At 27.7% G+C, this 26,931-nt stretch overlaps 3 protein-coding genes across 3 annotated transcripts; all 3 read right to left on the bottom strand.

Moving 5' to 3' along the window:
• Positions 1-19,265: 19,265 nt before the first annotated feature.
• Positions 19,266-21,664, bottom strand: LOC145839514 (ATP-binding cassette sub-family F member 1-like). The gene has a single exon (XM_082947112.1). It carries the CDS (start codon positions 21,641-21,643, stop codon positions 19,541-19,543), a length of 2,103 nt encoding a protein of 700 aa, XP_082803238.1. The 5' UTR covers positions 21,644-21,664; the 3' UTR covers positions 19,266-19,540.
• Positions 21,665-21,989: 325 nt separating this feature from the next.
• Positions 21,990-24,271, bottom strand: LOC145839197 (tRNA-dihydrouridine(20a/20b) synthase [NAD(P)+]-like). The gene is made up of 2 exons (XM_082946805.1): positions 23,627-24,271; positions 21,990-22,255 (listed from the first exon to the last, which is right to left on the bottom strand). Exons 1-2 carry the CDS (start codon positions 24,267-24,269, stop codon positions 21,990-21,992), a joined length of 909 nt encoding a protein of 302 aa, XP_082802931.1. The 5' UTR covers positions 24,270-24,271.
• Positions 24,272-25,558: 1,287 nt separating this feature from the next.
• On the bottom strand, positions 25,559-26,689 carry LOC145839196 (uncharacterized). Its single transcript, XM_082946804.1, has one exon. It carries the CDS (start codon positions 26,687-26,689, stop codon positions 25,559-25,561), a length of 1,131 nt encoding a protein of 376 aa, XP_082802930.1.
• Between the last annotated feature and the right edge of the window lie 242 nt (positions 26,690-26,931).

The following is a 26,931-nucleotide window of genomic DNA, read 5'->3' as shown; positions in this document are numbered from 1 at the left end:
TATCTTGGCAGTTTATCTTTGAAAAGTTTTAGCTAATTGCTATTTTTCAAGTAATAAGTTCAGTTTCAATGAATTTGTGACTGAATTTAATTAATATATTATGATTCCTTTTGGTTTTTTAATTTCGAAGTAGTTCAATTTAACAACTAATATAGGTTCCTACGCTGCGTATTTACTGCCATTTAGTATTTAGATAAATTTCATGCTTAATCCACTTACTTCAGCTAGTTATTTTGCTCTAAAGATCCCCAACCTTAATACGTCTTATGTTAAAGTGCTATTTCTTTGAGGCTTGAAGTAAAAATTATTTTTTAACAGTTGTACAATAAAAAATTATAACAGGGCAATAGACTTGAGCTGTGAAAGGGCCACAGAGGCGCAGTGAGATCATAAATTGAAACTTACGCTAGATGTTCTGGCAATTTGATTCTACTTAATTAATCTGTTTTGACCATTTTCTATTTCCTTAAAAGCCAAGTTCATTTTGTTATTCATACGTTTGATTATTTATATCAAATTGCCTTTATGATAAGTTAAAGTATTTTAAAAACGTTAAAACTAAGCTAAAATAATTGTGGCAACATTTTCACAGGGTTGCCATAAGGTCAGGGAAAACAAAAAAAGTCAAAAGTCAGGAAAAAATGGGGTTTTTGAAAAAAAAGTCAGGAAATTTTCAAAATTTAAAAAATAGTTTAAAACCTTTAAAGTCAGACTAAAATTGCAAAAAAAAAAAAATTGAACGCTTTATATATTTTCAAGTGGTTTAAATTAGGAGTTTGATTTAGAAAAGTCAAGAAAATTTTACTAAAAAGTCAGGAAATTTTTCTCAGCATAATCTGTGGCAACCATGTTTTCATATATTCAAAAAACTAACTAACTTTCTTTTTAACAAGGGTTTCCAAAACTTTTTATAAAAGGCCTCGTTAAAGAAGCAAAAAAAGCTATGGTCCCCTCAAACAAAGTTTTAAAAAAAATTCTGAAGACTAATCTTTGCTTTTCATCATCAACTCCAGTGCAAGTTTCAAATTATGACCTTGTTGCACATTTACTGCTTATAGCCCCTAAATTTCGGTAATTCTCCCAAAAAGGGCCATTTGGCCCAGTTTGAACCCAGCTTTTCATTGAAAATTACCAACTTTTTTTGAAATTTTGCCTTTGAGCCAAAAATTAATGAAGCTTGTTTGATTTAGTACTATAGCCAGATTCAATGGTAATATGAAGTGTATTACATTTTTGTTTTTAATAATTGGTGTTATTATACCTTGAAACATTGTTTCTGAATATTTAATCTATGAAATGTTAGATAGACTTTTGTTGATGGTCGTGCGGTTTAGTTTAGTCCTTATTGAAACGTAAAATCTCAGCTAAATACAGTAGCCTAAATGTGTATTACTTAATTTAAACCTTCAGTGTCATCAACATACTTAAATGTAAGTTAAGAACGAAATCAATGACTTAGTTATTAATAACTAAAAAACTTTTAGTTAATAATAACTAAAAACAAACTTAACATAGGAGTAACAGATGAATAGTTTTTCATTATGAATATGATAAACACTAATAAAACTTATTTGAACACTAAAACTTTTTAGAAAAGTAATATCACTTTTTTACAAGTTTTTAAAACATAGTTGCTGTTTATGAAAACAACCAATTTTTAGTTTCTAATAAATTAACTTAGGGTCTCATTGGATCGGGACATACCTTTGTTAATTTCTTTGAAAGTGGTCTTATAAAAAATTAAATTTTAATATTTTTATGTCTGAAGTAAAGCCTTTAGAGTTAATACTTATTAATATTTACATTATGACGAAGTAATCATAGAGTGTTAAAATTTATCAACAAAATTAGTAAATTACTTTTAACCAATAATATCTTACTACCATAAAACGCTGAAGAACTCAATATTTTAACTTTCAAAATCAAATTTTCAGTATTTAAGTAAATTATCATTACCTAAATAAGAAAAGCTAATTGTCATAAATTTAAATGATTAACGACAATTCAAAAACAACACTATTTGGTTAGGTCTACACAAAGAGGCAGTTTGTGATGTACTTTTAAAATAAGATCTATGTTATTTAAAATAGTCCGCTATAATGCGCAAAATAATTCAATTTAAGTTTATTATTTCCGATTAGACTGACCTCAAAAATCGGTCTATAAAACGATTCTAGTTATCTATGGGTATCAATTATGGAAAAAAGTAAGATTTTAATTATTTAGTAATTGGGCTTTATCTAGCAATAAGATCAGGGTTTTTTGTTTCTACCAAGGTGAATTTAGGCACATGACTTTTCAAGATACATCCCTTACTGTTAGTCGGCGACTCATTAGATTAGTATAAGAACTTACTATTTCGTGTTTTATTATTCGTTAATATAAATGGTATTGTCCTTAAAATTCGTAAAAATTTTAGAGCTTTAATTGTTGTTAAACTGGTAAATACATATCTAACGTTGTACTTTCGAGTGCTAGCTTACTCACTCTTTAACTTCTAAATAAATTCACTACATCTACAATTATACATTCACCTTATTATACTTCCCTTTAAATTTTAAATAAACTTATCTCTTTTATATACTCAAATAGTCATTTTGTTTTAAAACCAGATAGTTTTTTAGCAATTACCTCACATCTTAGTAATTTACCAAAACATAAAACAGATTATTAAACTCCTTTATGAAATTAATATATTTATAAGCATTTGTACGGACACTTAGCCTTCAAAAGCCAAATGCTTGTCTAGAAAAGGTAAATCATAACTCCATAAATTTTCTAAAATTTTTAATTAATAGTTTAGACATTTTCTTACTTTTTCTATAAGAAAAACCTTAGTTTGATTCGCACGAGCCCTAAATTTTAGATTTAAACAGGGTTGCCTGTCTTTAAAGCCAAAAGTCAGCATGTGTTACATCAAACTAGTCTAAGTTAATGAGAAAACTGAAAAACATGGTAGGAGCTAAAAAAAACTTTTAATTTAGCTTAAGTACCTAAAATTTCAAAAATACTAACAAATTGATTTTTAAAGTGTATAACTAGCCTAAAATATTGGAAAAATATTAAAACTAGTTGGAGTTTTCAAAACATTTTAAACCAACCGGAGTTTTTTAAAAACTTTAAACTAGTTTGAGTTATTCCAGGTGGCAACAATAATTTTATCAAAACACTGGTACACTTACTTTATATTAAAAACTTTCATCTATGTGCTTTTGCCTTTAAATCTAAAAGTTTCTTTAAAATAAATTCTCGACTTCATTTATGAATTGAAAATAAAATTCTCAAACTTAGTTTAAGATAGGTGTACTGATATTTTTTACTACAAAAACTAATTATATACTAAAAATATTTTCACATTTTACTCAAGACGAAATAAAAATATTGTCAAATTTCTTTTTGATTTTAGAAATTTCAAGCATTTGAACTGATAATAACAGACATTTTGGCAATTTTTTCGAAAAAAAAGGTAACTTGACGCGTAGAACCCTGTATTAAGTTTACTAAGTATAATGTCTTCATATGCTATATTATAGGACATGCAGAATAGAAAAATAGTGGAACTCCTTACACAATATTAACTTATAATATACGAATTAACTTAAATATTTAAATTACCAAGGGTTATAATATTAATGATTAATATAATTGTATGACCCCTTACTGTTATTATACAACTTTAAGTATTAATACTACCATACATCAAGGTTGTCACTCATTTAAGCAAAAAAATCGTCTCAGAAATAAAAAACATAGTTAAAGTTAAACAACGTTGATTTTTTTAATACTTTATCACTTCCTTTTCATTTATTTTAAATTATACTTAATCACACAACTGGTGAAACCATACTAAGTTAAACAAACAGCCATTATAGACGTACTGATTTAATTTGATGCAGCTTAAAATGCCTATTGTGTTGATAAAATGTAGAACTATATATTTTTTTAATGAATCAAAAATTAATTAAAACGTACAAGTAAATAAGTATTAACCCCAATGTATAAAGTTAGCCAAAAAAAAGGGAATTTGTTACAAAAATTAATTTACAATTAAAATTTCTGCATTAAACTTATCATAACCAAACATAATTGGCAAGAGTTTTATAAAGTATTAACCTAATCCGGTTAGTGACAACCTTGATGTAATGCATTATAAAAATAAATTTAGCCTTAAATAGTAAATAAAATAACTACTTACAAACTACAGCGGAAAAAGCAAAATAAAAATATTAAAACAGTTGATAAACGAAAAAGAAAGATATTCATAGCTATTGTATGTACAAAATATCATTGTATGTTTAAAAAAAAAAGGTCTCTGAACACAACCTGGTGTTAAAAAAATAAAAAATAATTGGAAACATGTTAAAAATAATAAATAGAATCTTTAATACTATTGAATAAATAATTATGTTTTTTTAATATAATATCCTTAAAAAAGTTTAAAACTACTTTAGCACAACTAACGTATTAAAGATTAAGGATTTATTAGAGCTGCTCAAACTGTGAACCTTATATTGAGTAATCTAAAGTAACTGTATTAATAATACAAACTTTAGATGCAAACATATTTAGAAAATTATAAAGCAACAAACTAATCAGAAAGAATATTTTTATTTTATTTAGGACTAATTGTTCAATATAACTAGCATATTTTGCACACAACTTTTATTAAATCAATTCTTAAACATTTTCAAAGCTTAAATTTGCTCTTTTGATTTTTGAAAATTTTTCCACAGATAAACTTAAATAAAGCTTACAAAATTCAAGGAGCCTCATTAAAGAAAACTGTGCCTATATTGCAAAATGCTTGCCGATATAAAACAGCAGATTTTAGTGTTTTGTAATTTTTGTGGAATTAATTTTTTATTAATACTAGTTTTAGTCACTGGATTAACTTAATAACTGGTCATAATTATAAACCTAAGTCTTATCGAATTGAAATTTTTAACAGCGTTTGACAACATTAGTATTTTTAATAATCAAATAATTCATGAAGGACATCACTTAGCTAACTTAAACACTTCAAGTATAATAATTTTTACACAATAATTTGTCATTTGGAAAAAATAAGTTAATGAATTATAAATAGGTTTAATTTATAAAGATAAACAACGTAACCAATACTTATTTTAAATATTTTTCAAAGCTAATGCTGATCAAAAATTTTCACATATAACTTTTTAATAAAATAGCTTGCTTTTTTTATTTCAATGCTAGCTCTATTTGAAAATAAATAAACAATAAGGCAAAAACTGCAATGCAAACTCCTATAACCGAAATCATTATTGAATACAAAAGCAAGAATGTTGACTAATAAAAACTAATTGTTGTCAAATATCAATTAACTTTTGAAAGAGGTTTTAATTTGACAACTTTCAAAGCTTTTGTTTATAAAACACGGTTTTAGTCTTTGGCGGGGCTAACCACTTTTCGCCAAGAATAATTTAAATGTTAAGAAACAAATAAAATATTTTGACTACTAAGCGCACCCAATTTCGCTGCAAAGACTTATACCTTGATGTGTTTTATAAAGGGTAGCCAACATATTATTTATTTAAAATTTAAAATAAAAGTTTAGAAACTTGCAATGCAGCTTTATGAGACTTATAATTAAATATTTTTTCTTTACTAGTAAAAAAACTTAATTTAGTATTAAAAATTTCTGATCAGAATTAACTTTTAGTAAAGGTGTCAAAAAAACTTAACTAAATTTCAATACAACTAAATTTTAACTGTAGCTGCACTAAAAAAGCCACTTAGTTTAATTATTTTTATTCAGTATATTTTGTTAAGTAATAGTAAGTAAATAATTCTAAAAAAATGTTTTGAACAAAAGTCAGCTCGATTCATCTAAACAATCGTCGTAAATAAAACAAAATTTATAATTTTGTTATAATATTTTATAAATAGATAGTTCAATTTGAGCAAACTCTACAAAAAAACTTTTCAAAAATCATAAGTTGATACTTATATAGTAGAAAGATACGTAATATGATTTAAAAACTTATTAAACTTCTTCTATAATTTGTAGCTGTAAGCATCACCCCTTCCAACTGCTCCTAATTTTTCCTCTTCTTGTTCTCTGCGATTGTGTTTCTGTGATTGTATAATTGAAAATATAGGAAATGCGTAAACTTTTTTTAAACTATCTTGTCATATTATATTAATAATAGCCTTCATATTAAGTGTTTTACAATTCCATTACCCTGCAACAAATGCACAGCACATACTAAATAATGGATGGTAGACTACTGGAGTTAAGTAAAACATTTTACAAATGTGCAATAACAGCTTTAGAGTAGCTAACTTTTAGCTCGTGGTGTAGAGATAATTTAAAAAATCTAGTAGTGTATGTAAACAGTTTAGAAAATAAAGGTATATATAAAAAGTATGCACAAACACTGTTGTATAGTAGTATGCTGAAGTTTGCAATTTTAATAACATGAATATGAAAAAGAAATATTTATAAATAATTATTAAAATCATCTGTAACACTCGGTTTGAAAATGCATGTGTAAAAATACAAAAATTACATTACAAGATTTAAAACATAGTATTCAAAATACTAAACTTGAGTATTTTAAAAACAATTAAAAGAAAATCATTTAGGCTAGTATTGCTCAATATTTTTCTTTTACAGAAATTATTTATCTTTTACAGAAATTATTTTTTTCTTTTACAAGCTGATAAGTGTATATCACATTACTCTTATAAAGCAAATAAGCAAAACTTTTTTACAGAATTAAATCTTATATAACTTAGTAGTATAATATACACCCCTGGTCAATAGTCATAAAACTAAATTTTTGAGCTAAGGTTCATTTTTTTTGCGATAATTAATCAGTTTAACTATTGTTTATAACAATTTTAAACTAGTCAATGTTACTTTTTTTATTGATTAGAGTAAAAACGCATATACAAGTTAGCAATTTAAAAAATATTCAAACTTAGAGAAACATAAAGGGCTTATTAGAGCAAGTTCAATAAGCTCTTCATGGGAAATGTATTTTAAAAACGCAAAAAATATTACTTTTTTAAAATCTATATTCACCTCCTACCTTTTTTTAATCAGAATTTTTTAAAGTTTAACATGTTTTTCTTTGGTAAATAGTATTTAAGTATATGATTTTTTTAACTCTTAGAAAACAAGTTTTTTTTTGTATTTAAAGATCATAAAATTTCATATTTTCAGTTTCAAAAAAGTTAACATTCAAAAAATGGAAAACCACAAAAGGCATAAAAATTTTAAGTATTTATCTCAAAGAACGCAAAAGAAATTTTTTTTTTTGTTATTTTTGTTTAATAACCATTCTAATTTCTCTCCCCCTCCCCCAGGAACCTATTGTACTATCCGGAATTAAAAAGCAAGTTGTAGCTAGTTTAGACTTAACAAAATAAGATAAAGTAATAATAAAATAAATTAATCCCTATTGGCCTAAACTGAAATATGAGAATGAAAACACTTTAGTGAGTAAAAATGACAAATTTTCTCCAGTGGTAACATTTAGGTTATAGTAGGGTAAGAAACCTATAGCTTGAAGGCCAGATCAGGCATTATAGAGTAAATATCTGGACCGTGATGTAATAATTAGCTAAAGCAATCTTTAAAAAACAACAAAATTGTGATTTAAAAAAAAATCTTTTTTACAACTTGATCTCAATTCCATGGTGTGTACGCAAAAATTTAAAACTTAGAAATTTAACTTAACGGAGCTCTGTAAAAAAATAAATACTGTAAGGAAAGAATAGAAACTAAAGTAGGTATACATATATGTTTATTAAAAATAAAAATAAATACTAAATTGTAGATAGAAGGTTAATAATAGATAAAATACATACATAATGTTTCAACTGTGGAACTAAACATTATGTATTTTATCTATTATTAAGGCCTTAGGGGTGGAAAACGTTTTTTTACAAAAAATAACTTTGGCTTTTATTTGAAAGCTTTAAGTACAAACTACAAGCCAGTTTTTATAGAATTCAAAAATATAAATTAACTTTTGAGATTTTTTTTTTTTGTAAAAAGTTTCCAATACAAACGTATATGGACCGCTAATTTTTTGGGGCAAATTTTCTTGGAAATTTAAAATATCACTAAAAATCTATCTCCTCCTTCATTTTTCAAGCAATTTTCTTAAAATTGTTCGGAAGTGTTCTTATACTATAGGAAAAAAAACGATATCTATGATATCTAAATAAATAAAAAAGTAAAAATGTTATCATTAAAATTAAAAAAAAGTCTTTAAAAAAAAAGTATTTTTAATCAAAATTTTGTAAAGTCTAAAGTAACGCTTTTTTGTTATTGTATAAAGGTTAGACTGTGAAAGTTTCAAGAAAATTGCTTGAAAAATGTAGGAGGTATATTTTAAACAAAATAGTATTTTTCCACTGCTTTAGTTTTCCCTCCCATAAGGAACCATTAAAGCGGTCAAGCCCACTTTTACCGGTCATATCTCAAAAAATAATTTGAATTTTATGAAATGGTAAAAAGTAACTTGCAGCTTAGTAAAAATTCTATTAAGTAAGATCAACTCGTAAAAAACATGGCTTACTAGTAATTTCATAAGGAACCTATTGAATTCTTTGACTTTGTGTCCTCCTATCTCAAAAAGTACATAATTTAAATTTCACAAACTGCTAAAAAGTAACTGCAAGCTAATATAAAAAGCTTTGAAATAAATCAATATTATAGAAATATCTTACTCCCCTGTGTTCTAATTAAAATAAATTTCACTTATTTTTGATAAAAATCTTAAAAGCATTAAATTATGTTTACAATTTTCGATTTAACGTTTAAGGATAGGATAGGGGGAGTTTCAAATACTTTTATTACAAAAATAACATAGGTATATACAAGAAAGCTTAAAGTACAAACTACAAAACAGTTTTTATAGATAAGAAAAATTTAAATAAATTTTCGAGATGTTTTATTTTTTGTTAAAAGTTTCCAACATAAATGCTTGGACTTAAAATTTTTTGGGATCAAATTTCTTGGAAATTTAAAAATTCAATAAAAATCTATCTTCTCCTTCATTTTTCAAGCAATAATTTTCAAAGTTTCAGGAAATGTTCCTTAAATTATAAAAAAAAATCCTTACTGATGAATTTCAATAAATTTAAAAAATTAAACAATTTTTTTTAATGTGTTTTTACTTGAAATTTTTTAAAGTCATAAGTAAGTTTTTTTTATTGAATAAAGATTAGACTGTAAAATTTTGAAAAAGGTTGCTTAAAAATGTAGGAGATAGATCATAAATAAAATAGTCTTTTTTGCTGTAAAGTTTTCCCTTCCCATGGGGTACCTATATTGCGTCCGAATTTTAACAGTCATATCTCAAAAACTAATTTGAATTTTTTAAATATTAAAAAGCAACTTGAAGCTTAGTAAAAACTTTATAAAATAAGATCAACTTGTAAAAAACATGGTTTACCTTAATAATTTTAATTAAATACCAACCAAGTACTTGATATAGACTTACTTAGAACATTTGAACTCAACTATATAATCAATATAAATTCAAGACAAACCCAGTGTTTGGTGCTAAGGGTGTGAGAAAAAAGACATTGCTGCCGGTGCACTTATTAGTTGTCTAATTCTCAGTGAAGTGAATTGGTTGGAAGCACTGTTCTAATTCTCAAGCACTGCCTTTGGGAAGGAAAACCTGAATATTTTTTAATAAAATTGTTAATTGTCAGCAAAAGAATCTAATTAAAAATTATATTTTTAGTTTATATAATTTTTGTAGTGTGTCAGCCCTAAACAGAAAAAAAAAAGATTTCTAAATTAAATAGATCAATGAAGAAAATATAACTACTGAAAATTGTATTAATTAAGAAGTATATAGTAGTCTGATATAAAGTTTAAGAAAAAGTTAAACAGCAATCTTATTATAAACAGAAATTTTCTTCAGTGGTAAATGATTGAATGTGTGAGAAAAAGTACTAAGTGTTTTTAGGGAGGAGATCTGTTGAAAATAAGTTTTATTCTATGGATGCTAAGCAGTTTTCATTTCTACATATTGTTAAAGTTTAAAAAATCTCATGCTGGAATGAAAAAAATTACAGGTAGGAGCAAGAAAGTTATTATAAACGTAATAATTTATTTTGTTATAGTATTTGAAACTTTAAATATTAATACTTTAAAAATTGCTACTTGAATTTTTAAAGTTTAAAAAACTTGACTACAAAATACATGTTTATTAGAAAAGAATTGTTAAAAAAGCTTTACTGCTAAGGGCAGTCAAAATTTATTTTCAATGTTATCTATACCAATTTGCTTCAAAATTTTTAATCTCTATTTTTTATTTTCTCATTAATTTCTTGAAAATAATTAAATATTACTTTTAAACTCTGAATTTTTTTAATTATTTATTTTATTTAATGTTTAATTTTTAGTGCTTAAATAACATAGTAAACTTAGACTTATAATATAATTGATATTAAAATTTGTTTCTTCAAACATATTCTAAATACAAAAATATATCTACTTAAGTTTTGTGAAACAAACCATATTTAAAGTAAAGCTGTGGATAAACTAAACATATAAAATTTAATTAATAAGGTTAAGGGCATAGGGGGGAGAGGGTAAACACCTTTTTTTGGTTTTTGATCTTTTTTTATTTTTATATAGTTTTTACTAAGATACAAGATGCTTTTTACAGATTTTAAAAATTCAAAATAATTTTTGAGATATAGCCGGTCAAAGAGTCGGAGGCAACAATAGGACCCTTATGGGAGGCGCAAACTAAAATGGAAAATAACTAGAAGTCTCTAAAAATCTATCTTCTCCTACGTTTTTAGAGATAACTACCTCAAATTTTTAGAAAATGTTCCTTGCAATATTTAAAAAAAATTGTTGGAAAGAATTTTAGAAAAATTGAAAAATAAAAATTTTATATAAAAAATAAACAGAATAAACAGTGTTTTTTTAGTTTTTTCAAAACAAAATTTTTAAAACATTTGTTTCAACAGAATTTTCTAAATATATCAAGGGACATTTCCTAAAAATTTGAGGTAGTTATCTCAAAAAACGTAGGAGAAGATATATTTTTAGTGAAATAGTCTTTTTTTGTAGTTTTAGTTTGCGCCTCCCATAAGGATCCTTTTGTTGCCTCCGACTTAGACCGGCTATATCTCAAAAATTATTTTGAATTTTTTAAATCTGTAAAAAGCATTTTGCAGCTTAGTAAAAACTATATAAAATAAGATCAAAAACCAAAAAAAGGTGTTTACCCCCCCTATGCCCTTAATCAAGGCAAAACTAACTAGGTTATTTACTTTCAAATAGTTGACTTTTTGTAACTTAAAAATTAAATTTCAAACCAGTATATTTTGTTCTTGAAAACACTCATATGTACAAGCTATTATGACAAGCAAAACTTCTTTATAAGTAAATACACAAAACTTTGAAAATAAAGACTAACATTTTCCTAATCCTTGTTGGTCTGCAACCACTTTGCATTACAAGTAAATTTAACTAAAATAATGTGTAGCTGTAAGCTTGTAGCCTGTTATGAATAGGACTTTTTGTTTTTATTTTTTTCATTAGGCATGACCTTTGAAACTATAATAAGAATTATAGTTGTCAAACTTAAAATACCAAATAACCACTATAGACATGTTTAATATTTCACTTTCAGAAATCTAGCTTACTCAATTTTGATTTGTTATATAACTTAAACTTTAACAATTTTTCAAGTTTGACAAAAAACTATTTTTGTAGTAAATAACTATGAAGCAAAGATAAATTAAAAAGTATGCTAACTTTCATTTGAATAAGAAAACTTTAATATTAAGTTTTTAAACTGTATTATTTCCAAGAACTTATACTGACAACACTGATATTTTTCTAATATTCTCAATATAACTTATTTAGATTGACAGGCATAAATTCTGCTAAATTAAAGCTAACTTATTTTTGTTTTATTTCAAACACTAAGATAAAACAAGGGAAGTGATCTATAACATTAGTTTTACTTTCAAGTAGATGAACTTATCAGCAAAGATTGAACTTATAAGATTGAACTTATCAGCAAACTAATTGACCTAGATCAGGGTGACCACTAGTGTTATAGAAAAATAATTTGAGGTTTACTGATATTTTTAAAGGTTTTTAAGAGTACAAGTCTCAAATCTTTGTTTATTTAAGATAGAAAATAAAATTTAAAACCAAAATGTAATTAAATAAAAACAATAATACTAATTTTTGTGTCTTTGTTATCTAATGTAAGATTCATTATTTTATATTTAAAATTTCTTAAATGTTTTGTTTTTTTCCTTTTTTCTTTTTTAATTACCAAACTCCAGGGTTTTTTTCTAGGTTGTTTTTTACCTACATTTTCAAATAAAAATTAATTCAGATTCCAGGTTTTATAGCCACAGTGTTTAAGTATTACAGTTATTTTATTGATAAGTTTAAACCTTTAAATGTAAAAAAAAAATTTTAACAATTTTAAAATAAATGACTACAGAGTGATGACATAATATGAAGAATATTAAATTGTATTTGTCAACATAAGTACAACAAACTTTAAAAAAAATTAAATACTTAGTTGAACTGATATTTAAACTTTAATTAAAAAATAAAAGCACTATTATAGAAATTGGAGCATAAGCTAATAAATGGTAATGTAAATAAGCTAATTTTTGTATATAATATTTTTAAGTTTCCTAATCTAAATAGATTTTAATTCCATTTAGTACAATTGTTATTTACTATAGAAGGTCTTAACTGTTAAATAAGAACTAAAATTAATTTGTAAAAACATTTTAATTGCAAGCTATAAAAGTTCTAAAAGTTAAAAATATAGTACTTATTCAATATAAGTTAAATTATTTAAAACTATAAAAATATAAAACTTGAACAATTTCAACTCACCATTAACATGTGGCAGCTAACATGTTACTCAATGTTATGTTATTATCATCTTACTAAGTTTTACTAAGCAATTGTTGCTATGGCTAAAAAACTATTTTATGGTAACCTACACTGAACTCGGAATAGCAATCACTGTAAGAGATTAATTTTTTTTCTACGAAACACTTTGACATAGCAGGTCAACATTATAAGACTGAAGTTTAAAATAAAACTTGTTTTGAGACTTAACTTATTTAATGAACATATTTACTGTACTTAATTGTAAAAAAAAAGTGCTAAACTATTTTTATGATAGATTTAAATTTTTCTCTGGTAAAAAACAAATATAAATAAGTTTTTTTTTAAATTTGAGAAATCTGTAAAAATTCTTTTTTAAAATTGTTTAGAAAGAAATCATTCGTTTATTAAAAGAATATTTTCGATTTTTCGTATCCAATTCGAAGAAGATAGCAAAATTAAAGAAAAATATAATATTAAACGGAAGATTTCTTCTAAGTATTTTTTTAATTATGATAGTTTTTAATTACTAGTTAATTAAACATAAAAAATACGCTAAAAATGTTTGGTCCTATAACCTGGTGCACGAAGAACCTTTTAGTTAGATTCGTACACCACGGAATACGGATACCTTTTAACGTCATGTCAAAACAACTTTATAGATTTTTAACCAATTTTTGTTTTTCAAGTTTTTAAAAGTTGTCTGATTCTAAAAAACACAAACTATCTACATACCAATCATCCTAGTAACTAATAAAGTGAGTGTTAAACAAATATTTTAACATAGACTACACCTGCCAACCACAAATCTTTAATCAATTTTATTTTTACAGTAAAATTTAGAAAACTTTTGATTTTATGAACTACTTTTCAATTTAATTTTGATTATGTTAGAGTTTAAAGTTTTGTCTAAATTTTTTTTTTAAAGTTTACATAACCCGCAAAAGTAAATAAAGATTTTTTATTTAATAGCTATTTTTAAATGGTTTTTTTTATGTAGAAATTAATGGTTTATAAGTTAAAATACTTAAAGATTTAAGATTTAAAGAATATGTCTGTCTATGTTGAAACAATATCTAGACAATTTAAGATGTGAAAACTCTAACTCTTATGAAACTTAAACTTAAATGCGAAACTTAAAATCTAAAGACTATATGCAAAAGCATGCAAGAAAATATTAGACTGTTTTTTTTTTACTTTTTGCAATAAAATTTTCAAATCACTTTAAGTTGGCTCAGTAAAAATTTATTAGTTATACTGATTACATTTTATTATATATAGTAAATATCTCTTTATGTGTTTTTAGTACATAGTTTTTGTCAAAAGTGCTCAACAAAAAAATTTTGAGCTAAGTATTAAATTTATTAGATAATTAACACAGTTTTTTTTTAATCCTTTGACCAAAACAACTAATAAAAAACAAAGAATTGCAATAAAAATAAAAAATCATACAGTTGTACAAGACATTAAAAAAAAAAAGTAAATAACAATAAATTTATAAAAAGTAATAAAAACCATAGAAGTAGTACTAAAATAAACTTTGCTGTTGCCGTAAAGAACCCTTTAGACAATCAATGCCTTACTTCTAGTATAATCTATAAAGCCCTACTACATTAAATAAAACTACCAAACAGTATGTGGGATGGGATTCAAAGGAAAAAGTTTCAAAGAATGGAGATAAAGGAACAATAAATCTTAATGTAATATTTTTATGTTTTACTATATTATTATTTATTATAGAATTTTTTGTTTACAAATATTGTTTGCTTTCTTTAATTTCAATTTTAGACTTAGACAAGTATTCAAAATAAAGAAAAGTATATTTTTAAAAAGAAGGAAAATTGTTGTTGTTGTTAATGTTGTTATAATTATTAATTATAATTGTTTTTGTTTTCTTAATAAGTGCACAAATTTACGGTACTTGTCTTTAGATTTTTATTTATAAAGTTTAAGTTCAGTTATGGTAGAGTTCACTTCTTAAAAATTAGTAAAAAATTATACAACACTTTATTTATATATTTAAATGTAAAATTATTTTTACTATTAAACTAAAATTACTAAATGAAAAAGAAAATTTACGCTTTTAGTACAAAATACTAATAAGATTAAATGTAAAATTCTTACCTTCTTTAAAGAAGTTGTAACCACTTAAGTATTCACATGCTTGCTATTAATATTGTTTATCTCCTTCTATAAGTTAATTTAAAGTGATATGTATATATTTTAGATATTATGTTATTAAAAAAATTTTTAAATACATTTTTAAACACAAAATTCAGTTAGTTTTCGTCTAGTTTTGTTTACTTTCATTTCGTTTAATTGATTGCTTTATTACTATTGGTTTAAAAATTTAGATGATAAAAAAAGTATGTGTAAAAGCTAATTAGAAATTTAATAATCATGTGGTGTACAGCTCGATAAACAAAAGTATCGTTTTAAATAGTTTTTGTTTTTTATTTTCGTTGTGCGTAGATAATATGACTTTAAAAGTTAATTTACAAATAAAATAATAATATATACTTCAACTGAGTGTAATATGGATACAAATGTACAGAGTATTTTGTATTTTTTTATACTAGTATTACGAAGTAAAGATTGTTCTGTTAAAAAGAGTTTTCTTCAATATTAAAAGTACCTGGCTTTATCTTACAAAGCTTTATATCTTCAAAAATGCTTATGTGTAATATAAAACTTTTTAGATATATCACATTTTTTGTAATTTTTTTTGTAAACTTAATAGTTTATTCTTTTAAAGTTTTAATCAGTAAAAAAAAGTTTTACTAAGTTAGCTCATCAGTACCAGCATTGAATCTAGAAAATTATATTTAAAAGCCATGGAAAAACATAAATTCCATGTATTCTAAGTATGTAATTTTTTCAATGACTCTTAAATATATTTTTATAGATTTTAATGCTGGTACTGATGAGCTAACTTAGTAAAACTTTTTTTACTGATTAAAACTTTAAAAAAACAAATTATATTGATTCTCCTCTTGAAGTAGAAGTCTCTGTGTTACTGTATCTCTGTATTAATAAAATATATATATTGTAGCTGACTTTTTGTTAAAACTGATATAAAAGTTTTTCGATAATCAAACTACTTTAACGAATTTTTTTTTAAACATTTATTGTAAAAGAGCTGTATTTTAATTTTTTTTAACAAATGTAATATTTCAGATTTTTGGCAAAAGCTTTAAAAGCTAGAAAGTAACGTCATTAAAAACTTTACTTTAAACTCCATAATGTTCTAGATGATAAAAAAAAGAATTAATAATCTTTTATAAATATGTTTCTTTTATAAATATCTAATGTCGTACTAATTAAAAAATCTTAAGTTTTGTAAGATTAGCCTGTGCGATTAAAAACAAGAAAATTCTATAGTGTTTTTTTAATAGACACTTTACAAATGTTAATACTTAGTCTTGCATTTTTGCATATTATTAAATAACTAATATTTAATTTATAAGATTAAAAAGAAATGTAAGAGTTTTAAAATTTGCTTATGCTATTCTGGGAATCAGTTAAAATAGATTTAAAATACATATATTGACTCTGATGAAGCAATTAGCTTATAATTTATGAAAATCTATTTACAAAAAAAAACTATATACTAACAAGTATAAAATTATCAAGTACAAGTGCTAGTTTAAGTAAATGATGAATTTTTGATTGTATTTTCAACTACAAAGTACAATTTTATATAGAAAATGTTCAATATCAACTACTAAGATTTAACTTTACATACATGCTTGTCGAAAATAATTTTGTGAGAAGATAAATTTTATTACTTTTTTTACAAAGCGATTGAAAATTTGTTTATGTTGTAACAGATTGCCACATGTCTTTTGTTATGGTATTTTCACAACAGTTTTTAAATATGTTATTTAAATTGTTAAGTTTTGAATTTTATCGTTTACTAAAAACTGACAAACAACCATGTCTTATAAACTACTCGACCACGACATTATTATAGTGACACTTTCTTCAAGTTCTAACTATATTTCATTAGAAGATAAAATAAATTAAAATATACTGCTCTAGACTGTCTAAATGTCCTGGACAAGACGTTAAAAAGTATTTGTATTCGTACGAACCCTTAATCGAAAGGTTTTTCTGTTCACCAGGTTGTTACACCAGACTTTTTGAGCGCTTTTTTTGCTAATTTTTGTACAATATTTCATTTAAAAAATACATAAGTATGGTCCAAACAAACAGTTCAAATTTTTTTTTTCATTAACCAAAATAAAGTGTTTCAATGAATCAAAATAAATAATTCTACAAAATTAAAACAAAAATTGTTTTACTCAAGTTTTATTTAATAAAAAATGTTCTAAAATTCCTTCTAAGAAGACTTTAGTGAATAAGTCAGATAAAACGTTGTGTATTAACATAATTTATAACTGAATAAACTTTAAATGACAGTAATAAGGACTAAAAAATAGCTGTTGATGATTGGTACATGATATATTTACAGTAAAAGTTAATTGCATTTTTATCAGCTGTACACAAACAAATACTATAACTGTCTTCTTAAATACTCTTGTTTTAATTTTAGCTTTAACTTTTTAAATATATAGTTGAATGCTAATATAATCATCTTTAAAAGGATTTCCTGAAGAAAAATCTTTTACATAGAGTGATCACCGTTGGACGTTTTTAAAAAAAGGTAGTAGAATTTTAATGTTTTATTTAGTAAATAAGTCAACATTTTTGCTGTACATATAGTGTAACAACGTTAGAGTAATGTGTAAATATTTGTCATAATTGCTAGTAAGTACTTTTGTACATTGCCCTAAGACCATTGTTGGTAGATTATATTGAAAAATTTAGTTAATTGAAGCAACAATATGGATTTAAGTTTTAAATTATATTTTCCAATCTAAATAAGAGTTATAATTAAACTGATTAAATTAGGACAAGTTTTATTGCTAGTTTTGTTAGAACCAAATGCCTACTAATAGTTCTAAATCAATGCTGTTTAGAATTAAATACCAACTTAAGAACAATTACTTGATCTGTTAGCTTCAAAATATAGATATGTACAACAGGTAGAGGAATATTTTGCATTCAAATGTGGACACTGATTATCATATGACATTTGTACATGATTATTTTCCAAATAAACACACATTCGAATGAACACAAAAAATAAATTAACTTAAACTTATCTTCGGAGTATTAAGCAAACTTTTATATAAAAGACTGAAATTATCAGACTGTTTAGGTAAGGTTTAAATGCTATTATCTAAAAATTAAGTATAAAACTTATAAATGTGCATAATATTTTTTTTAAAGTTTTTAACCAAATATTTAAAAATAAAGACTTTTTGTGTTTACTTGAACCTGTTACCATGTGAAAATCCTCTTAACTTATCCTCTTTAATCGTTATATTTACAGGGTTGCCACTCGTTTTTTCAAATTTTTTTCCAGGTTTTTAAAAGTACACATTTTTGGGTCTACTTTTAGTTTTAAGTTAATTTCTAAAAAAGAAACTGTGTTAAATAGTATAAAAATATTGAAAAGATACTGTAAAGTTACTTTAAATGTGATTAAAAAAAAAAATTTTGATGATGACAAAAAATCTTAATTATATGATAGATTTTTTGTGTCAAATCAAAATTTTACAACTGAAAATGTTAAAATTATTAAAAATTCCATGTTTTTTCAAAATTTCTCAAATTCCAGGTTTTTCCAGGTAAAGTGGCAACCTTGTATTTATAACATAAATTGACTAGATCTTTGCAACTTAACAGTTTTATGAAGTATTACAGACTCTTGCTTTTACACTACTGTGTTTTTTAAAATAATTAACTATTTAAAAAAACGAGACTAAAATATTTACAAATAAGCAATGACCCTGTAGGATTTCATAAAATTGTGTAAATTAAGATTTTGTTAACATGCGTGATAGAAATAGCTTTTAACATTGCTTTGGCTCATTTACGAATAATGAAACATTATTATAAAATTACCAATTAATAGCAAGATGGGTTATGTCGAAACATTTTGTAAATGATAATTATCAAACACATACCTATTTTTCTAAACATTAAATACCAATTAAACTCCACTTATAATCTTTACTAAAATCTCCAACTATCAATTTCGGACCAAAGTTAAAAATTATATTATTTCAATACTATTATAAATTTGAAAAATACAGTCCAAATAAAAATTTTAAGCCGGATGTAAAGGTTTCATCATACCAATTCGATAATTAGACCACAAGCCTTCGGTAAACTATGACCATTTTTGTCCTTTTTAGGACTCATCAGTCAGTTACAACCGAAAAAACTTGCAGCCTTCAATCTGCAAGCGGTTTATCATGCTTTCACATGTAACAAACGTTTGCTGGTGTTGATCAGGCAAAAACAACGCTGACATCAAGATTCTAATTTATTAAAATACGACGTTAAATAAATTATCATACCATATTTCCTAATCGGCATTTTTTAGTAAAATTATCAATCAAACAATTTAAACTACACAATCTTTAAGCTAATAAACACAAAGCATACATTTCAAACTGTCTGTTTAAATAAAAGGGCGGAGTAAAAATTAATTTCTTCAAGTGTTAAATATTTTTTCTGTTGAAAGTATTAAAAACTGTTAAAATTTATTTTATAAATTTATCAAAAACCGCCACCTGAAACAACAACATTACATTATTTTCCGTACTCCGTTTCCAGCTCGTCCAGTATTTCCTGCTTGTAGTCGTCGAAGTCGCCGTCTATCTGCTCCACGCCCTTGTTCTCCACCACCCACAGGTTGCAGTCGGTGTGCGTGATGAGGCGGGCATCGTGCGAGACGATCAGCACCCCGCCCTCGAACTCGTTGATGGCGTCGCCCAGCGCGTCGATCGACTCCAGGTCCAGGTTGTTCGTCGGCTCGTCCAGGATCAGGATGTCCGGGTCGCACGAGATCAGCTCGGCCAGCGCCACCCGCGCCTTCTGCCCCCCGCTCAGGTCGAATATCTGAATCTCGTGCGCGTCCTTGTCCAGCCCGACCGAGCCCAGCCGCTTCCTCGCCTCCTGGTACGGCACGTTGAACTTGTCCCGCAGGTACGCCACCGCCGACTTGTCCACGTCCAGCTGGTCGGCGCTGTGCTGGCTGTAGTAGGCCACTTTCAGCCTGTGGTTTTTGCGCTGCTCGCCCTTCGTCGGGTCGATCTCGCCGCACAGCAGCTTGAGAAGGGTGGACTTGCCGACGCCGTTCGGTCCGACTATCGCCACCCTGGAGTCCATGTCCAGGCCGAACTCGACGTTTTCGAACAGCAGCGGTTGATTCGGGTAGCCAAAGGAAATTTCGTGCAGGCCGATGCACGGAGGGTTCAGCTTGTCTTTGCTCGGGAACCTGAACTTGACTTCGTACTCGCGGGGTTTGCTTATCAGCTCCGCTTGAGTTTCCGAGCTTTCCACCATCTCGTTCTTCAACTTGTTCCTTCCCTTCTCCTGCTTCCTCGTCAGCGCTTCCTTCTGCTTCTTCTCGGCCACCTTCTTCGACGCCCCGTGCTTTTTCAGCTCCCTCAACCGCTTCTCCTGCTTTTCGTAAGCCTTCACTTTCTCTTTGAGCCTCTGCTCGGACATCTTTTTGAACTGGGCGTAGTTGCCCCTGTAGGAGTACAGCTTCAAGCAGTCCAGGTGTATGATGTCCGTGCAGACGTTGTCCAGGAAGTTTTGGTCGTGGGAGACGATCAAAAGGGTCTTCTTCCAGTTTTGAAGGTAGTTGTCCAGCCAAATCACGGCGTTGAGATCCAAATGATTGGTGGGTTCGTCCAACAACAGCAGAGTGGGCTCCATGAACAGCGCTCTCGCCAGCGACACTCTCATTCTCCAGCCTCCCGAGAAATCCTGGGTCGCTCTCGCCTGCATGGCTTTGGTGAAGCCGAGACCGGCGAGAATTCTGCGCGCCCGCGGCTCCGCTCCGTCCACGTCGGCCGCCTTGCACTCCTCGTACACCTTCGACAGCTCCTCCTGGATCGACTCGATGTCCTCGTCGGAGTTTTCGAGCCTCCTCTCCAAATCCTTCCTCTTCGTCAGCAGCTTGAGCCTGTTCTCGTCGGCGTTCAAAACGGACTCGATGGCGGGCGTCTCGTTGGCCTTCACTTCTTGCTCGCAGTACAGTATGTCGATGTAGGAAGGAATCCTGAGCTTGCGCAGCGCTATGTGCCTCAGCAGGGTGGTCTTGCCCTTTCCGTTGGGACCGACCAGGCCGTACTTCCTCCCCGCCACGATCGTCAGGTTGGCGTTCTTGAAAAGGTCCTTGCCGTTGGCCTGGATGGAGAAGCCCTCGATCTTGATGTCGAGGCTGTTGTCCATGTCCTCGTTCTTGCTCGCTTGCGGCGTCTGGCTGGCGGTGAAGTTGCTCAGATCGTCGTCAACGCGCCTCATCTGCAGCTCCTTCATCTCCTCCGCCAGCTTCCGCTTCCGCTCGTACTCCTTCTTCTGCTTCCTGGTCATGCCCTCCATGGCCTTGGCGTGGTCCACCGCCTCCTCCTCTTTCGCGTCCTCGTGAGTGAAGTCCTGCAGCTCCCGCTCGTCCACTTTCTCCTTCTTCTTCTTCCTCTTGTTTGGCTTTTTGTCTTCCACCGTCACCTTCTCCATTTTTTCCACGACATCTTCCATGTGCTCCGCGGTTTTCTTTGACTTTTTGCTTTTCTTTTCCGCCTCGACTTGCGGCTCTACTTCGTTTTCCAGGTCGGCAAAAAAGTCCTTCTTCGACTGCTTGACCTTCTTGCCTTTTTTCTTCTTGTTGGTTTTGTTATCCATTTGAATTTTATAAATTAACTAAAATCTTGAAATATTAAACTTGTAATCTTTTTTTAATTCACATTTCAATACACAATTTGCGAGTATTATTTAAATAACTATATTATATTTTAAATGAATTAATAAAAAAATTTACAGTTTTCCTAAAAAACTATATATGAAGTTTTATTGAAGTAATAAGTCTTTACATTATTTAATCTATAATTCATAACAAGTACTATAAAACGTAACAAATATTAAACACAATAAAAATGACTACTTAACTATTCAAATTTTCTACCATACATCTAAAGACACAAATAAGTTAGTAAAATTGCCTAAAAAGTACATTCATAAAGAATAATGATTAATCAGTGTAAGGGTAAACATTGGAGTCTAAGTATTCTAAAACAGCAGGGGTGCTCTGCAAAGAATTGAAAAGTCTCTTTTCAGACTTGGAAACGATTTTGTCCATCATGTAGATGAGGTGATTGTGAAAACAAGTGAAAGGGGTTCCGAGTCGCAGGGAAACGTCAACCCAGTTTTTTATGCAGTCGAGTGGGGTGTGTTGGTGCCCGGAAAACATGGCAGGATTGGCCAGCAACCCTCTTGCCACCATAACTCCTTCGCATCCTGTGTGTTATTTTTATTTAAAGTTTTGTAGTTCTCCATTATTTGCATTTATTTAAGCAAAAAGCTCTGATCATCAGACTACAGGCTATCAGTTACTGAGATCTAAGTTTTGTTTTATTTAAACTTGTTGGTCAGTTGCAACCAAAGAATTTGCAATTGCCAATCTACAAAAAGCTTATCATGATTAATAATGGCGCTACCATTTACTGGTATGATCATAGGCGCCATGTGCATTTAAGAGTCATAAAACATCATAAACTTCATGTAGATTGACAACAGCAAGTTTTTCTTTGTTGATTGACGAGTTTCAACAAAAATACAAAACATAGGTCTTGGTCTACCAAGTGCTTGTGATCTAATAATCCAAGTGGTATGATCTAAAACTTATCTTAATTTGAGCTTGTCTAACAACACATGTAAGTTCATGCTTTGACTTTGCTGGCTTTACAAATGTTTTGGATTGTATTAAGTTATAACTACTTTGAAAGCATTTTTTTTGGTTTTTATAATTATTAAATACAAATAAAACTTTTAGTTTTTTAACCCAAACATTCTTTTAATAAATAGTTTAATAAACATAGCCTCAACAAAGCTGAAGTTATTTAATTTACTTAAAACAAAACCGTTTTTTTAATTTTAAAAGAACCTTTTTTATAAGTTTAGGCTACTAAAGTTAAGTAAAATATTATAAATTATAAAAGTAAAATGGTACTAAAAATATACTAAAATAAAAAAATTAAATCAAAAGAAATTAAGTATCAGCAGACTTATTTAAGATACATCCCTGGCTATGATAAATATTTGATGAAAATTTATATTCTCTAGTTTAATATAACTGTAAAAATTGTTTAATGTTTAATAGAAATGTGTTAACATTTATTTCTAGAAAATATTATTATTTTTAAAGGTTATAAGTATAACTTGAACATATTTTATGTTAAGACTTTAACTCAGCAATATAAAAAGAAAATAAAATACTTTAATCAGGGTTGCCACTCGTTTTTTTTAAACATTTATCCAGGTTTTTAAAACTACATATTGTTGGATCTATATTTAGTTTAAAGTTAAGTTTAAGGTAGAAAATTGTGTTTAATAGTATAAAAACATTGTAAAAGTACTCGAAAACTACTTTGACTGTGTTTTTTAATAAAAAAAATTTTTGATGATGACAAAATATTTATATCTACACGATAGATTTTTTGAGTCAAATTGAAATTTTACTACTTGACATGTTAAAATTGTTAAAATTTCCAGTTTTTTTTTCATCATTTCATAAATTCCAGGTTTTTATTGCCTAAATTGTCTAATTCCAGGTTTTTCCAGGTAAAATGGTAATCCTGTTTAACATAAAAGCAGTCTAATAAAACACACCTGTATTGTTGCAGACTTCATTAACTTCATCAAGCGTGGTGACATCACCGTTGGCAATGATGGGAATGCTGACATTGTCTTTTATGGTTTTTATTTGGTCATAATGCACAGGCTGGTGTCTCTCCTGAGTGGTCCTTCCGTGAACGTCAACGTAAGAAACACCCACGCGTTCCAGCATCTGGCACATTTCAACCGTCTTTTTAACGTCTTCCAGGAGCCTGATCTTCACGGAAACTGCAAACTTCTCATCGCTTATTTTTGCTCTGGTGAACCTGACGTAGTCTTTTATTTTCTCTGGGCATCTCAGCATTTTTGCACCGTAACCTTCCGCCATGGCCCACCTTTGCGGGCAGCCGGCATTCAAACCCACGCCGTCAGAGTATGGGTAAACCAGTTCAGACGCTTCGGCAAAGTCTTTGGCGTTGCTGGCTGCAAACTGAACCACCAACGGGGTGTCAGCCTTGCTGGTTTGGAACTCGACGCTTCTGCATTCTTCTGATTTCAAAAAAGAGTCTGAGACTATCATGGGAGTGTAAGCAATGTCACAGCCGTACATTCTCACCAAAGTTCTGAACTGCAGCTTGGAATATCGCACCATCGGTGCACAAATTTTTGTTGGTTCAGGACTTTTTATTATTTCCATGATGGTTCTTTTGCGCTCAAACTGACGAAAATGAGGCTCTGGATCTTCAATTGCAGACATAGTTTATTTATAAATCTGTAAAGGTACAAAAGTAAATTTAACTAAGAGCAAATTTAAAGAGAAAATTTAAATACATTTAACAAATATGATTGATAATCTTTAAAAAAAAATTAAAACACAAAGCTTAAAAAATAACTATTACAAAAACTTCAAAATACAATATATTTAATATTTTTTAACTAACATGATTAAAAACTTTTTTGGAATAAATATGTTAGATTAAAATTGTCCAAAATTAAATATAGCTGGTTTTATATCTTTTTATACTGGGAACTGGTCGAACGTGCACAAAGGGACGCTTTTGCACAAGAGTTAAAAAAAATAATAATAAAAAATAAAATAAAAAGAAGAAAAAATAAGTTACCCACCGAGGGTAAGGGGTAACAGTGATAGTAAAAATAATGATAAAAAAATGACTAATAAAAATTAGTAGTTAAAAGAACACTACAAATAAAGAAACACAACTATTTAAAAAAAATAAGTTATCAACCGAAGGTAAGGGTTAAGGGTAACAGTGATATTAAAAATAAAAACAAATAACAACTAATAAAAGTTACTAATAAAGATAAAATACAATAAAAAATAAAATAACAAAACTAAAAAAAAAACAAGAAAAAAAGAGAATTTACTGACCGAGGGTAAGGGTTAAGTGACAGTAAAGATTATAAAAAATAACTAACTTAAATTAGTAAAAATAAATAGATTAATTAAAAAAATACAACCCATGCAAAAGTTTCTTCATGCAAAATTCCCTTTTAATACTAGACATTTTTATTTAAAAAACATTGTTACATGTCCACTTTACCAAAATTTTAGAAAACTAAAAAGGTATTTATGATTGTTAATCAACTTCCTATTTTAATGAAAATTTTGTGCAGAAATTTTAAAGCATTCACATTAATAAACACCATATACCTTCAAACAATAATAAAACATAAGTATAATTTGGCTTAGATGTGAACAGTAATTTTGTTATTTAAAAGTAAAATTGTACAAAACAATTCAAAAGAGTTAAGTGTGTGACACTTTTTGTTGAGGTTATATTAAGTTTTTTTTTCAATTTAATGACATTCGAAAGAAATTTTAATCATTAATTAAAAACAATTTTACTATTAGAAAAAGTAATAGTTGAGAAATTGATTGTTGACATTGGCCTATAAGAAAACAGTTACATGTGTTCTTAGGTTAAATATCAAAAACAAATGAACTATAAAAATATTTTGTACATTTTAACTATATTTTGAACTTTTACGCTTCTTATGCTTTGTAATTTTATTATTTTTATTTTTCTTTAAAAGTTTGTCTTTTTTTGACTTCTTTGAACTTTTAGAATGTTTTTTATTTTTCAGAAATTTAACACCTACTTCACTGCTTAATTCATCACTATTTGTAGAATAAGAAATAATGTGCAAATAATTACAACTCAGTTCATCCAAACAAGTCTTACCCATACAGTATCTTTTGCAAAGGACTTTACTCCAGTCATTAATATTTACAAAAGTACAATTTAACATTTTCCCATCGTAATACCTTCCTTGTAGGTTTTCAAATGCCTTTTGTGACTCAACACAAGTTTCATACTCAACATAAACATTTCCTTTCAACTGTGGAGACTCATTGCAGCAAACTATCAAGTTTTTGATTGTACCAAACTTTTTCAACTCTTGAGAAATGTCAGCATAAAATTCTGTGAAATCCTCTGGTACTGCATTTTCAGAGCAACTTTCTTTTTCTATGTTTGAAATGGCAAAATCAACAAAATAATACATTGAACTTATCAAAATTACACAGCTTTTTACAACTTCTACATGTTGTTTTGGACAATTTTCATCAGTGCATGCTCCAACTAGTTCAAAAAAGCTGCACTTTCTAATATGTTCAACATATTTTTCTAAAGACTTATATTTTAACTTATTTTTTGGCTGATTTGGAAATATTCTAGTTGTAACATTTCCTTTTTTATTTTCTAAAGAAGCTGAAGTGTGTTGCTCACCTTTATCAAAACTATTGATCAAGCTTTCTGTATAACTATCACTCTTTAAAACTAAGCTAGGACTGGATTGTCTACTGTTTGAACTTGTTTGATCTAAAAGATAAGAGCAAACAAAAGGTTTTGACAGAATATTATCAATAAACTGATCTGAAGAATCAGATTCAGCCAAATGATCTTCTTTAGTTACATTGCTTAAGTCTTTATTTGCTTCTATTGCTTTGCGTTTCCTTTTCAATGACCTTTTGTACTTTTTTATTAGTTTTCTCCTTTCAAAATGTTTTAAATTTCTAGCCTTATCAATAACATCAGTCCAACTGCTAAATCTTTGACAAATTAGTACATTAAAGTTATTTGAACTACCGTTCATTTAAAATCTAAATTGGTAAAAAATATTGAATAAATTATAAATATCATCTACATTTATACATCAAACAATAAATTTATAAAATACCATACAAAGTATTTTTCTACCTAAGATAATTTAGAACTAGTTACTAAAACTAGCATAATATTTAAGAAAGAAGGTAGGATTTATATTATAATATAAAAAACTGGTGGCAATCTGAGAAAAATACTATAAAGAGGTTTTATACAAAAAAGTATTTGCTT

Source organism: Thalia democratica, chromosome 6 (assembly GCF_965202585.1).
Source record: "Thalia democratica chromosome 6, ktThaDemo2.hap1.1, whole genome shotgun sequence".
Taxonomy (NCBI): Eukaryota; Metazoa; Chordata; class Thaliacea; order Salpida; family Salpidae; genus Thalia; species Thalia democratica.
The sequence above is the reverse complement of the archived record's forward strand: the minus strand, read 5'-3'. Positions and strand labels throughout refer to the sequence as shown.

What these genes read in the sequence shown, in the direction of transcription:
- LOC145839514 (XM_082947112.1), bottom strand. Translation starts at nt 21,643, where the DNA reads ATGGATAACAAAACCAACAAGAAGAAAAAAGGCAAGAAGGTCAAGCAG.
- LOC145839197 (XM_082946805.1), bottom strand. Translation starts at nt 24,269, where the DNA reads ATGGAAATAATAAAAAGTCCTGAACCAACAAAAATTTGTGCACCGATG. An exon ending in TGAAGTCTGCAACAATACAG is followed by an intron (nt 22,256 to 23,626) that starts GTGTGTTTTATT and finishes AATAACACACAG; the next exon opens with GATGCGAAGGAGTTATGGTG.
- LOC145839196 (XM_082946804.1), bottom strand. Translation starts at nt 26,689, where the DNA reads ATGAACGGTAGTTCAAATAACTTTAATGTACTAATTTGTCAAAGATTT.